The sequence below is a fragment of the Hyalella azteca genome, unplaced genomic scaffold, assembly GCF_000764305.2.
Source record: "Hyalella azteca isolate HAZT.00-mixed unplaced genomic scaffold, Hazt_2.0.2 contig13313, whole genome shotgun sequence".
Classification (NCBI taxonomy): Eukaryota; Metazoa; Arthropoda; class Malacostraca; order Amphipoda; family Hyalellidae; genus Hyalella; species Hyalella azteca.
This window is the reverse complement of record NW_025943241.1, coordinates 95,620-113,752: the sequence shown is the minus strand read 5'-3', so window position 1 is coordinate 113,752 and position 18,133 is coordinate 95,620. Positions and strand designations below refer to the sequence as shown.

The 18,133-nt window shown below is 38.0% G+C and overlaps 1 protein-coding gene across 1 annotated transcript in view; it reads left to right on the top strand.

Annotated features, from left to right (window-relative positions):
- Window positions 1-1,404: 1,404 nt before the first annotated feature.
- The window catches only part of LOC108681368, a 22,956-nt gene continuing 6,227 nt past the window's right edge, over window positions 1,405-18,133 (top strand). The window contains exons 1-13 of the mRNA XM_047883599.1: window positions 1,405-1,581; window positions 2,106-2,263; window positions 10,025-10,118; window positions 10,377-10,458; window positions 11,604-11,707; window positions 12,121-12,266; window positions 12,895-12,993; window positions 13,479-13,617; window positions 14,836-14,960; window positions 15,617-15,658; window positions 16,131-16,172; window positions 16,669-16,803; window positions 17,553-17,678. Of these exons, the coding sequence (XP_047739555.1) occupies window positions 1,530-1,581; window positions 2,106-2,263; window positions 10,025-10,118; window positions 10,377-10,458; window positions 11,604-11,707; window positions 12,121-12,266; window positions 12,895-12,993; window positions 13,479-13,617; window positions 14,836-14,960; window positions 15,617-15,658; window positions 16,131-16,172; window positions 16,669-16,803; window positions 17,553-17,678 (1,344 nt within the window). The 5' untranslated portion in view covers window positions 1,405-1,529. The remainder of the gene's footprint in view (window positions 1,582-2,105; window positions 2,264-10,024; window positions 10,119-10,376; window positions 10,459-11,603; window positions 11,708-12,120; window positions 12,267-12,894; window positions 12,994-13,478; window positions 13,618-14,835; window positions 14,961-15,616; window positions 15,659-16,130; window positions 16,173-16,668; window positions 16,804-17,552; window positions 17,679-18,133) is intronic.

Sequence of the window (18,133 nt, the reverse complement as noted above, 5' to 3'; positions counted from 1 at the left end):
TAAACTGAGAGAATTTGTCAGAAGCAACATGCGAATAGCACCATGGACAAGGAGTCAGCTTTGTTGCCAAGATTGCTCTTTCAGGCATAATACAGGAATGAACTCTTTCAACTTCACTGAAGATACCAGTATTTACATAAATTTTAGCACTCTCTTAGCAGTGGTGTGAGTTAGCCAAAATAGTACCCATGTGCCCTGGACAACTTTAATCATGTATGATGTTATTCTAGTTTAACGAATATCATAAATATTCTGGTTTAACAAAATTACATAAAATAAATAGGTACTATGTTGCCTCAATCTCTGAAAACCACAGATGAAAGGATATTTTCACATGATATTTATTAGAAAAAATCTGCTCAATTTTCCATAATGTAGGTAATCTAAAGCACTGTCAAAAAAAGTATTTTGTTGAAAAAAACGAACTAATAAAATATCAAAAGTGATCTCCATAGTGTATAACTACGTATAGATTCCTTGAAATAAATTTTTATAAAGAAAATAATTTAAAAGATTTCTTTTTATTATTAGCATCTCATTTTCAGAATCACTCATTTCACAGGAATTGCTCTTTCCTCCGAGATGCACAACTGTTTTCTGATTGCATAAGCATGTGCTAGGTAATAGTAGATATCTTTAAAATTGTTGAATAACCTGGGAGAATATGCAGGCATCTTGTTTTGCTTTTGCAAGCTTTTAACTGGAGATATTACATTGCACAATCAATTTAGTAACCAGGATGTTACCTTCTGTTAATCTTCTATTAGGCTAATCCCAATGTTTACAGCTTGGTGCATGTGAAGAGAGCTCTTTACTTACTGGTTAATTAGGCTTTATTTAGCATAAAATATTTTCTAATTATTCCTTGTGGAAGTTTTTGAAAACAGATTTTGGATTACTGATTTATAATACCAGGCTTATTTCGTTAAGGTAGACTAATAAACTTTGGAGTTGGGATAAGGTTGCTTAGTTATTTCAGTTCCTAGATGGTTTGATAGACAAATTTGATTATTCAGATTTTTCTCTCTGCAGTCGGAAGTTTCATACATTTTTCTATTTTTATTTGTTTTTTTGCTTGGGGATGTTGTAATATTTGGCAGTTATAATATTTTAGTTGGTAGTATAATGAGTAGAGAAATTTGTCCATAAGTATGTCTAGATATACAGGAGATTTGTAGCTTTGCTAAGCCTTTAGTACCTATGTATTTATGGCAGGTATAGCGAATATATTCTTGCTTTGCCCTAGTACTACTGGGATGTCCATGCATAGCAGCCATAGACGGCATGCCTATTGCTGGTGATATCCTTAACACATTATTTTCCTCAAACTGAATGATTATATAATTAACAGTCTTCTGAGTCATTTTGATAATTAATTTTAGTTATAATCCGTTCATTTTTTTCAGCCATAGTTTTCAGTTTTTTTTTTGTGAAAGGAGAACTAGAAATGATTGATTCCTGCCGATCAGAAATTCATGATGAAAATTAAATTTTTGTAGGCCACTGAATGAATTCCAGTGTTGGAATGCATGCTTCCTCGCCCCGTTGTTCTTCCAGAACGCCTTCTTGACACGTCTTCAGGTGAGACTGCATTCTAATAAATGATTGCCGCATAATCAAAATAATGACCCATAGAACACATAGCCCCTTTAGCGGCCTTTGCTGGGTCTGGATGACCTGCACAAGGGCAAAAAGTGCATTAATGTTTGGACAAAGTGTCATATATTTTTATGAGAGCGAGCTAAAATGTTCAAAAGTGCAGAAAACTTTGATAGATGAGCATGGAATGAAAGCTTGGAAGCTATGAGTCTTGCGAAATTTTTGCTTTTACTAGGCTATTTATGGACCATTGAGAATGCATTTATTATTCAACATGGCATAAAGCAATGCCGTTATTTTTCTTGTTACACCAACAATCTTTCTCGTAAAATTGCAACAATTGTTACGTTGATAAATGTATTATGTAATAGTTATTAGTTAAGCTTCAAAAACTGATGAATGGTCATCTCCTTATGAATGTTCTTAATATTCTTAATAGGACGTAGCGATTAGTCGATTATTAAGTTGACCAAACGTTTATTTTTAACGGCGCTTTATTTCATCAGTGTCAGAGCTGCTCGCGATGGCGGCATATGCAGAGTGCCGCTCTGAACTCGACCGTCTGGGTTACTCTGAAGTGCTGCCTCCAGCTGCCCTGCCTCTGGTGCTGCATATGCTCAGAGATTTTAATCTTCTGCATGACCAACTGCACGCTTCTGAGCTGGTGAGTTAAACCTTATTACAGTTAAACCTTATTACAGTTAAACCTTATTACAGTTAAACCTTATTGCAGTTGAACCTTATTACAGTTAAACCTTAGTGCAGTTGAACCTTATTGCCATTAAACCTTATTGCAGTTAAACCTTATTGCAGTTAAACCTTGTTGCAGTTGAACCTTATTACTGTTGAACCTTATTACAGTTTAACCTTATTACAGTTAAACCTTATTACAGTTGAACCTTATTGCAGTTAAACTTTATTACAGTTGAACCTTATTACAGTTAAACCTTATTACAGTTAAACCATATTACAGTTAAACCTTATTATAGTTAAACCTTATTACAATTAAACCTTATTACAGTTAAACCTTATTACAGTTAAACCTTATTACAGTTAAACCTTATTACAGTTAAACCTTATTACAGTTAAACCTTATTACAGTTAAACCTTATTACAGTTAAACCTTATTACAGTTAAACCTTATTACAGTTAAACCTTATTACAGTTAAACCTTATTACAGTTAAACCTTATTACAGTTAAACCTTATTACAGTTAAACCTTATTACAGTTAAACCTTATTACAGTTAAACCTTATTACAGTTTAACCTTATTACAGTTAAACCTTATTACAGTTAAACCTTATTACAGTTAAACCTTATTACAGTTAAACCTTATTACAGTTAAACCTTATTACAGTTAAACCTTATTACAGTTAAACCTTATTACAGTTAAACCTTATTATAGTTAAACCTTATTACAATTAAACATTATTACAATTAAACCTTAGTACAGTTAAACCTTAGTACAGTTAAACCTTATTACAGTTAAACCTTATTACAGTCAAACCTTATTACAGTCAAACCTTATTACAGTTGAACCTTATTACAGTTAAACCTCATTACAGTTGAACATTACTACAGGTAAACCTTATTGCAGTTAAACCTTATTGCAGTTAAACCTTATCACAATTAAACCTTATTACAGTCAAACCTTATTACAGTTAAACCTTATTACAGTTAAACCTTATTACAGTTAAACCTTATTACAGTTAAACCTTATTACAGTTAAACCTTATTACAGTTGAACCTTATTACAGTTAACCTTATTATTCTTGTTCTCCATAGCTGCCATCATCTGACCAGTTTAAATGATTCTAGTTGTTGAATAATTTTTTTCCATCACGAATACTGGAAAAAAATGTGCCTTAACAAAAATACTATTCTATATTATGAATTTGCTTGCTATCAGCAAGTATGTAAATGAGGTAAGAGTCTTATGAATATGACGAAGAATTGAGATTGCAAATCAGCGGCAATGTCAATATAACACAAAACTTTATTATCAATATCGCTTCATGTTTTGTTTAGAAATTTTTCATTCTCAATTTCACAATGAAATCATGACTATTTTACGTTTATTCTATTTAGTTATTGGTATTATCGTCGTCAACATGATTAATGAACCCAGATTATTGATCAATGATTGGCGATCTCGAAGTCAGATTTCCCTTCTCAGAATCTTCTTTGAAGTTGCATTCAGAAAAATGGGCGACACTTGACCAAGTAGCGATGCACTCCTTCTCAATGTTTAGGTTATATTGACCCAGTTTGACCCGACAACAAGGCGTATTAGTGCTACAATGTTCTGCTCGTTCTGTGGGTGAGAAAGTGTGTTAATATTCGGACAGTTTGACCCAGTCATTTCTATGAGTGTGAGGTCGCCATTATGGCGAGCGTATATCTCGCCTCGGTTATTGTATTATTGGAGTTGATGGAGTTTAAACGTTGCTTTACATTTTATATTGCGCCCTAATTTTCTATCAATTGAATAGCATAAATTTTTTTAAAGTTGGATTATACTACATGTAATTTCGTAAATTATCGATGCATGTTACGTTTGTTGTAATTGTTCTTCCTTTCTAACTTAAGTGCTATTCACCACGATTTTTATTTATATAATTAGAGAATTACATCAGCCATCTTGTTCACCGGGCTGCGATTAATCGTCTCGTCCATGCAGTCACTCATCAAGAATTCTGCGTGTAATGATGAGTGACTGATGTGTAATGATGAGTAATCATGCGCGTGTCTTATCGCTTCATAATTGCGTGACCTGACATGATTAAGATGCCCTCGCGTGGCAGTGTGCCACAGGCAGCTGCCGGAGCAGGTTGTGGCTGCTCCGTGTCTCGGCATCTTCACAGGAACGCTCGTTCCTGTTTAATTAGTCATGTAGGTGTGCGAGGAAAACTCCCGCTGCTAGATCCTAGTGTTATTTTATGGTATTTAATTGTCTTCATAAATGTGCAGTATTTGTTGGCTTTTTCGGCGCTCAAATTTCAATGGAGGAGAATCTTTGAATCCGTTTCATACTGACTCTGAAGTCTGAAGTTCTATTACTTACAGTGAACATGGATCTATAGCTCTGATTCTGCGGTGCCATCTGGGTATTGTTCTGCTCATTTGTGCATGGCGGTTTAAAGACATATAGCAGCCTAAGTACACGTAATGGCCTAAAGTACACATAACGGCCGGCCTAGGTACACGTAACGGCCTAAGCACACGTAACGGCCTAAAGTACGCGTAACGGTTCAAGTATACGTAGCGGCTAATTTACCGTCGATGATTGGCTGACGAAGTTACGAACTTGTAAATATTTCTGATAGTACGCCTCTGCATGGTCTCGTCTACGCTATCCCGAAGCCCGACATCCACTTCCAGTAGAGCCGCGCTCAGCGGTCGCAAGTCACTAAGATATTCAAAGGTCGCACTGAACTTGATCTTCTTCAAGGAAATGATTATTGATCTACAGAATTCTACGTGGCTGTCGTGTCTGCACATGTTATAGCTGGGAATGACGATCAAATCATTTCTTTTTAAAAAGTAAAAATTGTTTCTACGGTAACATTCCTTGTTTTGCAAATTATAAATCGGCGGTTTTTTACATCGGCAAATTTATCAATAATGATTTTCGTGATTTCTTTACATTTTCAATAATTTATGAAAAGGGTACAATAGCAGAGTTTCGGTTAAGAGCAAAAAATTATTATACATTTTCGTTGTTGTTGGCTTCGCGTGTATTTTTGGCCCTTATGACTCAATCGGATATAACCCATCAACATCTTATTAGGATCAGTTTATTCTTGCGAAGTCATTAACCACGTTTTATGTCGCAATCAGGTTTATCAGATTTAATGAAACTAGCAGGTTTATTAAAGCAATCAGTTTGATACCAGTACGTACTGGGGGCATCACGGATTGGTTCGCTTATTGGCCGGATCCAGAGTAATTTGAATGTTTGTTTGTATAACCGTAGAGTTTTTAACTGGACTATTTAATCCTCACGAGCTCGGGTAACAGTGAACTGCAACGCAAAAAATTACTTGGGAACACACAGTCTGAAGATTGAACTAAAGAACAAAAAGTATGTTTCGACGATAAGGATTTGCTAATAAGATATACGGTATAGGTACTTTCTCATGTTATATGACTAAAATGAGTTAATCACGTACGAGTACATCTGTCCTCCAATTGGGAATTTTGAAAGGCTCTCTGCTCCATTATTTTGAAGTTATATCTATCATATATTATTTATTGGAAGAAAGGGTGCCAGAGTTCGGCAGTATTCTTACGCTTTTTAGCGCCTTTTCTCATTTTTGGAAAAAAGGCTCTATTGTGCTGGCCATGTCCGTCTGTCTGTCCGTCCGTCCGTGACTTCATGATTTCTTCGACGAGAAAATGCGATTTCTGTCACTCACTGCAGTGAGTACTGAGTTATATTTTTTAGAGCTGCACTTACTAAACTCAAATTTGCTGCTTTGACTATGAACTCGTCTCCGCTATCACGTATTATAATTAATAATAGAATAATAATAATTAATAAGAGAAGGCAGGTGCTTGTGACAAATCACGTGTAAGATTCCCAATAATTAACCGGGACTAGTTTCTACGGTCCAACGCTCGTTTGTTATGATTATACGAAGTTTATATAATGTATTGTCTATGCGATGCCTATGTCTGTAATCGTACTATTTATTGAAATATCAAACAGCGAAATGTTTCGTGTGGTGCTTCCGCGTGTTATAGGAGCCGCGTGACTGACTTTTAATTAATATTCGATCGTTTCCTGACCTCCATATTAATAGACCTGAATTTCACCTCAGTATTTATACACTTAAATTATACATTTCTATTAAAAAACCTCTATTACGCCTCCATTATTATAAATACGTCCACTGTTCATGGACAAACGATGGTCAGTAACGTGGCTGTCGTGGTGAACATTTCCTGAACACGAATTTGAGTTGATTTTGAACTATCGTTGCAGTTACGATTATAAGAAAAGATTCGAAATAACTTATTCAAGGGAGGTAATTTTAGCCGTGGTAACATATTCAACTATCATAATTTGTAGTTACATCAGGCGCCGTGAAGTGCGGGGCCATCAGCTGATTACTGCGGACGTCGCGGGTCTATATTTACTGCCGCAGCTTACTTGTATTCTCAAGCATCGCGTTAAATAAATAATAATATTTACTGCCGCAGCTTACTTGTATTCTCAAGCATCGCGCTAATAAATAATTATATTTACTGCCGCAGCTTACTTTATTCTCAAGCATCGCGTTAATAAATAATTATATTTACTGCCGCAGCTTACTTTTATTCTTAAGCATCGCGTTAATAAATAATAATATTTACTGCCGCAGCTTACTTTTATTCTTAAGCATCGCGTTAATAAATAATAATATTTACTGCCGCAGCTTACTTTTATTCTTAAGCATCGCGTTAATAAATAATAATATTTACTGCCGCAGCTTACTTTTATTCTTAAGCATCGCGTTAATAAATAATAATATTTACTGCCGCAGCTTACTTTTATTCTCAAGCATCGCGTTAATAAATAATAATATTTACTGCCGCAGCTTACTTTTATTCTTAAGCATCGCGTTAATAAATACAAATCACCAAGCCAGGCCTTTATTGTCGCGTCAGAAACTAGCTCTATACGATATACTTTTTTATTCATGGTAAATCGTTGCGAAATTGATAAGTCTATGCGATACACGAGACTCGTGAAAGCACCATATACGGATGTTGCTGCATGAGATTATGTGCTATGTTTTATTTGCGTATATAGATTGAAGAAAAGCATCTCGATTATAGGAAATTAAAGCCAAGGATGCTGGGTGTGTGATAGATATATATTCATCGTTATGATGTTAAAAGACTGAATTCGCGCAATGAAACTTGAAGTTTGAGTAAGATGGGTAAAATGCTCAACAATTGCTATTTTTTAGATACCATTTTAGCCATTATTAAACCATCACTCATGAAATTATAAAGATTCGGTTTTTACAGTTGTTGTTTCACTTAAAAAATGAACAAATATTCAGATTCATATTAAAATTACCTTGTATTGCGTAAAACTTGAACTACGTTATCTGCATAATAACTAATGAGCATAAATTTTAACGTGCAATAATGTCGCGTTTTAAATATTCTTAAGCAATGCATCCTGCAGCAACACGAATGCTTACTCTCGCAATGCTTAAGAAAAATTCTTAGTTTTATTTGATGAAGAACTACGGAGCCGTCCATGAATGGGACGATGACAGGTAATCCTGCCCTATAGCAGCGTCGACAAGAATAGCTTTTGTTTCGCTCCAGGAATAAACTCGGCCTTATTCCCAGCGTCGTTCTTCCCTCCACCTTGTTTTTATTTCCTATCTTTTTGTGAGCCCTCCATCGTTCCCTTGAGATTTAACCCACGAGGTGTTGGTTGTAAAGATACGAGTTCTCAAGTTGAATGTCTTTCCATCGATCTTCATTGCTCTGCAGTTGTTGTTGTTAATAGAAAGTATTTTGTTACGTGCTCGGGAGTTCAGGTACCGAACTGCTCTCGAATATATTGATGTATTTACTATTCGGTGATGCTTAGATAAACAATCATTAAATCGTTAAGGTATTTTGATTGTTTAAATACTCACTATTTAATTAGAATTGGTATTTTTGAAACACTCAATGTTTGGGAGAATAATATTCTGAGGTCTTGGACAACAAACCTGATGGTCTTTCCTGCTCGCCTTTGCCACAGGTTTTGTTCCGAAGTTTAGCATCTTTCATTTAACATTAGCAGCTTGTTGATCATCTTGTGGGGAGCAGCCTATAAGTCCAGCATAGTTATAATAGAATTAGCCCCCATTACATCCCTTAACCCCAGTTGTAATGGAATTAATGGCTTAAAAGCTGCTCGATCACAGTTATTATTCATATCGACTCAATCCCAAAGTTGTCTCAAAACGCAACAATTAACAGAGTTTGGGATGGCTGTCGTTCATTGATTCTTGTAAATCTGTTGTCATTTATTGTCCGTACTGCCCGTAATGCCACATCGGGTCACAATGCTGACATGGCCAAATATGACGGGATGGCCAAATGTGGCGGGATGGCCAAATGTGGCGGGATGGCCAAATGTGGCGGGATGGCCAAATGTATTGGTAGCGACGACCAACGTTGCCATGACAACCTCACTGCTCCTCCTCCCTACCCCTCCTGCTCCTCCTTCTCGCTGCCCCTCCTGCCCCCTGCTTCTCCTACTTCCTGCTTCCTGCCCCTCCTGCTTCCTGCCCCTCCTGCTTCCTGCTCCTCCTGCTTCCTACTCCGCTATTACGCGCAAAAATTATGTTGCGGGGAAATTATAGGATTTCCTGCAGTGTGGAATTATCTTGACTTTTAGTACTCGTAATATCAGAAAAGTTTCTGAAAAATCACTGACAAGTCTTGAACAAATGTTGGACATGTCTCCCTCGAATATATATATGGTGATTCAAGATGACAGACTTCTGTATGACCAGATTCAGTATGATGGCATGTGATTCAGTATGACCAGATTCAGTATGACCAGATTCAGTATGATGGCATGTGATTCAAGAGACAGACTTCAGTATGACCAGATTCAGTATGATGGCATGTGATTCAGTATGACCAGATTCAGTATGACCAGATTCAGTATGACCAGATTCAGTATGACCAGATTCAGAATGACCAGATTCAGTATGACCAGATTCAGTATGACCAGATTCAGTATGATGGCATTCGGGTTGACAGAATTTTTCACATCTCGGGAATTATAAAACCTGACTTTGCTGGTTAGTAGTCCCATAATATGTTAGAATATCACTCCATATAGTGATCCTCCTTGCCGTTTTTTGAATGAAGGCCTGAAATAACAAGAATTTGTTGCATGTATCTAGTTTTATTAATTCACAATCACAATTAATTCTAGTTTCAGCCCTCACCGTTTATATGCAGATATATATAAATTCTACAATTCACTTGGTATTCGAACTCTAATTGCAAAATTACTCATACAATCAAGATAGGGCTAGAAAATTTGAATCTAATTCAAATCTAAGCTTATTGTGTGTGAATGTCTTCTAGTACGCCCGCTTTGGGTGCATTAGGCGTCTTCAATGTTATTCCTACCTAAATCAATTCTACCTAAAGATACTGTCTATGTACAGAAAGGGTTTATGTTCTTCGTAATTTTGGCATTTATTCGTACGGTTCGCATTTGCTCCTGTTATTCTCATATGTTCCTGTTGTTCTCATTTGTTCGTGTTGTTCTCATTTGTTCGTGTTGTTCTCATTTTATTCGTATTGTTCTCATTTTTTCGTACAGTTCTCATTTGTTCGTGTTGTTCTCATTTGTTCGTACAGTTCTCATTTGTTCGTGTTGTTCTCATTTTATTCGTGTTGTTCGCAGAGGTCGGGGCAGCAGTCCGGTGTTGCTCACCCCACAGCGGCGCAGGGGCGGCGCCCCATGGAGCGCGTGACGGACCACGACATCGACACGAACGGTTCGTGCCACACGCAACACGCCTCCACGCCACACGCCTCCACGCCACACGCCTACACGCCACACGCCTCGTATTCGTTCTAATTTATCTAATTTCCTTTTATTGAACGATTTTTATGTAGTCTGTGACTGACATGAAATGAGAAATTTTTTGCTCATTTAGACGAGGCCGATATATTTTTGCGTTAATTTCCGTAATTCAATAAGCAAATATGCACGTTTTATCTCGTAATTATACCCGAAGTATATCTCCCGCCAGAGCTGCACACGGACGACGCAAAGGCGGCCGGCGGCGTCGCGTCCACCGTCCACCCGACCATGGCTGGCCAGCGCTGCCTTCAGTGCGTGCTTACTTGATTACTTCAGGCTTGATTAGTGGCACTATTACTTCAGGCTTGATTAGTGGCACTATTACTTCAGGCTTGATTAGTGACATTATTACTTCAGGCTTGATTAGTGGCACTATTACTTCAGGCTTAATTAGTGACACTATTACTTCAGGTTTAATTAGTGACACTATTACTTCATGCTTAATTAGTGACACTATTACTTCAGGTTTAATTAGTGACACTATTACTTCAGGTTTAATTAGTGACACTATTACTTCTGGCTTAATTAGTGACACTATTACTTCAGGTTTAATTAGTGACACTATTACTTCAGGCTTAATTAGTGACACTATTGATTAAAGCTAATTACTGAATGTAGCTTCAATTATGTGCGCACGCATAACTGTAGAAGATTTGTAAGAAGAAACATAATGCAGCCTGCATGTATCATGCTTCCCTATATTTTATCTAGAAAGAATGACCTGCCAGCGGAAGATCTAGTTTATAAACTTATACAGAAGAAAAAAATTATAAATCAGTACTCACTGCAGTGAGTGACAGAGAGCGCATTTTCTCGTCGACGAAAACGTGAAGTCACGGACGGACAGACAGACGGGCAGACAGACAGACAGACGGACAGACAGACAGACAGACAGACTTGACGAGCACAATAGCGCCTTTTTTCCATAAATGAGAAAATGCGCTAAAAAATGCACATGGAAAAGACGTGAACGTCCCTCGTCAATGATATTTCAATAGTTTAGTTTCAGTAGATGAAGCCGTCGCATCATTAAAGTTACGCACTAATATATTACTAATATAAGTTAAGTTACCAACATATTGATTTGAAAGTTAAATGTACCATTAATGAGCTAGTTAAACTTCAGATTGTTAACCCAATTAAGTTGAAAGTTGTTCTTCGTTCAAATCATTATCACGGTAGTTTTACTGACGACGGTACTGGTATTATATAAATGATTGATTAAATCATGAACTTTGACGAATTCACTATTTTTAATTCACTAATCATGAATTAACTTAGAATTTGATAGAAAAAAATACATCAAAAGTTCTATTTGGTTATTAATTAGATTTTTGTTATAATATAGTATTGAATTATATGAAATTATCATATTATGCACCTGGTAATCTGACAGGTGCGGCTGTCACGGTGGTGCTGGCAGAGCAGAGCAGCTGCAGCACGTGTGTGCTGCGCTCAAGGAACAGGTGTGTTATCTTCCTCATCAATTAATTAACTCAAGTGAACTTAATTATATTATTAAATTAATAAATTAACGTTATTTTCTACATTTTTGCAGTGATTTTAATTGAGGAGTAAGCTTAAAGGATGAAGCTTAAAGGATCGATATAAGATGTACGTAGCAATTTGTGATCGGGTCAGACGCTTTGCAAAAAGCTTGCTTAACAGCTGTCATTATTTAGGCACCTATAACTGGTTAACAGCTGTCATTATTTAGGCACCTATAACTGGTTAACAGCTGTAATTATTTAGACACCATAACTGGTTATCAGCTGTAATTATTTAGGCACCATAACTGGTTATTTATCACATCATACCATGTTATTAGACATATTATATTAGTTACCCTAAACAATAATAATGCAGATATTCATTATAAAAACATACTGATAAGATGTGTACCATGCGTGCAGCGTGCGCACAGGACGCGCATGACGCACAGCAGCGTGCGGCGGTGCTGGAGGAGCAGCTGCGTCATGCGTCCTACGCAAACGTGCAGCTTGAGGCTGACGCATGCAACGCGTCATGCGCACTCACGCACACCGTCGCCTGCGCTAAGGTCGGGAGTGCCTAGGTTCTTAACTAGCTAGTGCTACACTAAAAAAAATAGTGGGTTAAACTATCCAATTAGTGACACTCTGTGCCCGAATTAGTGACACTAAACGCCCTGTTCTCAGAAGGAAGTGCGACAGGATAAACTACACATGGGCGAAAGTGCATCGATATTTGAATATTTCCAATAATTTTTTTTAGTGTAGTTAATGCCATGTTTCTCTACGTATTACTGCTCCGCCTAGTATTGCTTAGCACAATATTTTGTCTTTGTTATATTCTTATTTTGTTTTAGTGATATTCTGAATTACAATCAGAAAAGCGAATAGATCGCATTGTCCAAATAGTGGCACATTGCCTGCACGTAGCACTTATACGCCTTGTCAAGACGACGTTCACAAGGACATGCTAAGAAATGCATCGCTATGTGGACAAAGCGTCACGTATTTCTGTGCGTGTAGTGTGTCTGCGCCACACTGACATGACTGCGTGTGTTGCCGCAGGATAAACTGACATGACTGCGTGTGTTGCCGCAGGATAAACTGACATGACTGCGTGTGTTGCCGCAGGATAAACTGACATGACTGCGTGTGTTGCCGCAGGATAAACTGACATGACTGCGTGTGTTGCCGCAGGATAAACTGGACTGCGCTGAGAGTGACCTGGACAAGCAGCAGCGCCTCTACCTCCTCATGCGGCGCGAGCGCGACAAGCTTCTCGCCGATATTATTCAGGTGCCCTATTTTCATCATAGCCTTATTTACAATATAACTCTAATTTTATTATAACACTATTTAGATCATAGTCCTATTTCCATCATAACCCTATTTCATCATAGCGTTATTTCCATCATAGTCCTATTTTCGTCTTATCACTATTTTCGTCGTAGCCCTATTTTCGTCATGTCGATATTTTCGTCGTAGCCGCATATTCTCAGTTTTATTTCTCACGCATTATCCCAAGTAGATGATGGTGCTGGAGCACTGGTTAGGTACCTTGCCAGTGATGTTCTGACACTAGCAGGCATTTGACTAGTAAGTAGCAGCCACTGACTGAGAACTCATGTTATTCGGACAATAACCCTGTTATTTGCGTGAGTGCAGATGCGTAATGAGAAGTCATGTTATTTGGACAATAACCCTGTTATTTGCGTGAGTGCAGGTGCGTCACGAGAACTCATGTTATTTGAACAATAACCCTGTAATTATTATGAGTGCAGGTGCGTCACGAGAACTCCCGCCTGACTCACCAGCACGGGCGACTAGTGGACGAACACAAGCCACTAGCAGAGCAGTGCAGCGCTCTGCACCATGAGAAGAAGCAGCTACTGGATAAGATTAATACCCTAACTCTGCACGGTCTGTTATTGTTTTTAACTAATTTACTAATTGTTTCTTCACTTATTGTTGATATAAGATATTTGCTTGTTCACTCTGCAGGGTCAGATATTGTTTCTTAATTAATTTTTCTTTACTTATTGTTGATGTTAGATGTTCGATTAGCAGCGTTCACTCTGCACGGTCTGTTATTGTTTCTTCACTAATAGTTTCTTTTCTTATTGTTGATATTAGATGTTTAATTAGCAGTGTTCACTGTGCGCGGTAAGTTATTGTTTCTAACTAATTATTAATATTAGATATTTAATAAGAAGCGTCCACTGTTCACAGTCAGTTATTGTTTCTTTACTATTAATTAAAATTGGATATTTTATTACCAGCGTCCACATTACACGATCAATGATATCCTCCATGTTTACTCCTAGGCAACATGAGAGAAAATTGACCGAATTTCCTATATTTGAATTCCTCTCTGCTTCCTTCATATTACATTTAAAAATGAAGATAAAATTGATCGAAGTTAGTACGCGGTAATTGATTAAGTACGGTATGTTAAGTTTACTTTTTTCATGTGACACGATATGTTCCTCCTAATTGGTGTTCCCTCATAATTAGCTGCAGAATAATTCTAATTATTTTAATCGATGTGTGTTTTAGAGCACCGCCTACTTTGTTATTTTAAGATCGCGGAAAATAAGCTCAATAGATGAAAGACGTAGTAAATTAAATCCGTTTTTTCTTTGCAATGTATATAATGTGGAAAACAAACTAATTCTATAAGAGTAATATCCCAAATCTCGTACTCAAATAAATTTAAGGTGTTATTGTCCAAATGGTGACGCATATCCTCACCGTAACAAGCGATGGTAATTAAGGGACTCGCACAACGACACAAATGCATCGCTAATTAGGCAATTTTTCTGTCATTTCTCTTACATATCAGGATATATCGGTAACTATTGCATATATTGCTGGGGATTCTCTGTCATTTCTCTGACATATCAGGATATATTGGTAACTATTGGTTGTATTGCCGGGGATTCTCTGTCATTTCTCTGACATATCAGGATATATTGGTAACTATTGGTTGTATTGCCGGGGATTCTCTGTCATTTCTCTGACATATCAGGATATATTGGTAACTATTGGTTGTATTGCCGGGGATTCTCTGTCATTTCTCTAACATATCAGGATATATTGGCGGGGATTCTGTGGTTAATTTGCGATATTTTGTTGCAGCGGAGGAGCGATCGAACTCTGTAGCGCGGCTACGCGCGGAACAGGACGTGGCGCAGGCGTCGCTGGAGCGCCTCGAGCGCGAGAACAAAAACCTCATCGCCGCTAACTCCCAACTTACGCTGCAGGTTTGAATAATGTTTATGCTTGACTCTTGTTCAGATTTTTCAGACCAATAAGTCAATTGAAAAGTATACGAGCGATCAATGTCCCCGATTTTTTTGTCCATTGAAACGTTTGTCTCTGTGTACTTGAAACAGTGAAATGTTTGTCTCTGTGTACTTGGAACATTGAAACGTTTGTCTCTATGTACTTGGAACATTTAAACGTTTGTTTCTGTGTACTTGGAACATTGAAACGTTTGTCCCTGTGTACTTGGAACAATGAAGCGTTTGTCTCTGTGTACTTGGAACATTGAAACGTTTGTATCTGTGTACTTGGAATATTGAAACGTTTGTCTCTGTGTACTTGGAACATTGAAACGTTTGTCTCTGTGTACTTGGAACATTGAAACGTTTGTCTCTGTGTACTTGGAACATTGAAACGTTTGTCTCTGTGCACTTGGAACATTGAAACAAACGTGGGCTTGTCATTCTGGTCATTGAAACGTTCATAGTTGTGTGATCAAAATTTCAGTCTTTTCGTTACTGTAGCGAGGGGCTTGAGAAAATATGGTGTACTCCGCTTGACGTTGAATGAGTGGTAGGTACATAGTTGAATTACATAGCATTTAACTCTTGCTTCAAGTTGTGCCTTAGTGCCTTACCTTTTTTTTCATGCTTAGAACAAAGACTTGGATCAAACCAAAACTGCGTTGGGAGACGAGGTGAGATAATGCATTATCTTTGATGGTCATTTTGCTCAACGCTGCCTGACATGATATCGTCCTCTCATCAGAATTAATATGTATAAATCTGACCATAATGTTACTGCAACTTAGGTGACTTGATCAGCACAACTTATTAATACGAATATAGTATCAATAATCTGTACAGTATCAATGGTAATTACGTGCTTTCGGCACAGTGTTTTTTCATGGATTCAAATATCAATGGGAAGAACCTTGATACCGATAATCCCTCTTACTTGACTTCTTCAGGTCTTCATCGATGTTCTGTCGTGCTTTATACTCCTTTTTGGATAAATTTCAAATATTGATGCAATTTAAGTTGTGGGTTGTGCAACGGCATGCGAAACTTACGATTTTGCACTAACTTGGATATTTTGCTTAAAAGTAAAAGTGTGTAAAAGTGTAAAAAACTCACATAAATGTTTATGTGAGTGTGTACATCCTGCAGAGGTCGGAGCTAGCAGCGCAGCGAGATGCCCTGAAGGAAGAGGTAACTCTTCGCTTTAATATAAAAATATTAAAGTGTCCCTTAAAAGTAAATAATACTTTATTATTAAGTAAATATTAAAGTATGCGGTGATACATGAATCACTCAACCATTCTCCCCATATTCGGTGTTATTTATGTTTTTATATTACGCGTTACCAAGTTTGTACACTTGAAAGTATTACACAAAATTGATAGAGTTTGGCACAAGAAGCTTCAGTATATTAGCTGTTATTAATGCTGTTCGTATCTAAATGAAAAGTAACGAGCGTTACCGCCAAGAAACAAAGTCGTAGTCCTTAGCATACGGGCACATTTATTGTTATTAATGCTCTGTCTTCAATAGACAATAGACAAATGCGTGGAAAGGGCAATAAAGAAAAGCGTAAATGTGCATAATTAAGTCAATAATTCTTGTTAATAACAATAATTAAGAAAATAATTAATACTTAATCGTGTTCTTAATAATTAATAGTTAATGACGTGTTGCGGTGTGTCAGGTCTCGCGGCTGTCAGGGTTGGTGAAGGAGGCGCAGCAGGAGGCAGGCTACCACCAGGGCGAGGCGGCGACCCTGCAGCAACGCACAGACGACCTCCAGCACCAGCTCGCCGAGACCTGCGACGCCAAAGCCGTCGTGCGTCATGCAAAATAACATTAAACATTATTATAATATAAAATTATTGGTACCAAATAAGAGTCGAATTGAATTATTATTAGGAAATTAAACGTAATAATTTATTACGACCTCCTGCACCAGCTCACCGAGACCTGCGATGCCAAAGCCGTCGTGCGTCACGTGAAATGCCAACATTAATATAATTTAAAAGTATATCAAATGAGAGTCGATTTGAATTACTATATTAGGTAATTAAATATAATAATTTATTACCACCTCCTGCACCAGCTCGCCGAGACCTGCGACGCCAAATCCGTCGTGCGTCACGCAAAATACCTACCAACATTAATTTAATATAAAAATATACGAAATAAGAGTCGATTTGCATTACTATATTGAGTCGATAAATTTAATTAATTATTACGACCTCCAGTACAAGCTCAACAAGGCCAGCGACGCCAACGCCGTCGTGCAAAACTCACTTCAATCATAAACGAGTTTATTAAAAATAAAAAAAGTGTTTGATTTTATGATTAATTGCTTTTTAGTTCGTTTGACTTGGCGCCCTCTAAATCAAACCAGGGATTTCACGAACATATACGAGATATATTGAATAAATGCCTTGTAATAAAATTATGTCGAGGATCATCGTATACACGCTCCAAGTGTATTATTAAAACAATTTCCCACAAACATTTTCATATGTATGAATTTAAGGAATTAGAATAGGTCATTTCTGTAGGGGAATGTACAATATTAATCCTCAGTTGGAGCAGCGCCTGGAGGACGTGGGGCAGCAGCGCGCGTCCGCCCTGGACGAGCTGCGCGCGGCGACTGAGCGCCTCGCGGTTACCCGCCACCGATGCCAGGACCTGGAGGCCAGCGTGCTGCTGGTGGGTTGTGAGGGTCTGCTGGTGGGTTGTGAGGGTCTGGTGGTGGGTTGTGAGGGTCTGGTGGTGGGTTGTGAGGGTCTGGTGGTGGGTTGTGAGGGTCTGGTGGTGGGTTGTGAGGTGCTGCTTGACCTTGACCTTATGACCTTATGATGAGTTGTGGACTTCCTAGTCCCCGGTCACGCTGATGCGCCGCCTTCGTCGTCCTCCGTCTCCGAGTCGTCGTCGGATGTAACGTTGGACGTGTTCCGTCTATTTGCCCTCATTTGGGCCACCTGATGCAAGATGCTGTTGCTTGTCGCTTGCTGATGGTAGTTTCCCATTACTGGACAGTCCGGGATCTTGCTCAACCACTTGTCCAGTTGTCTCTTGAATGTTGCAAGGGTAAACTCCCCTCCTCTCAGCGCTTTTGGCAAGGCATTAAAGAGCCTCGGTCCTACCACGGACAGTGATCCCTC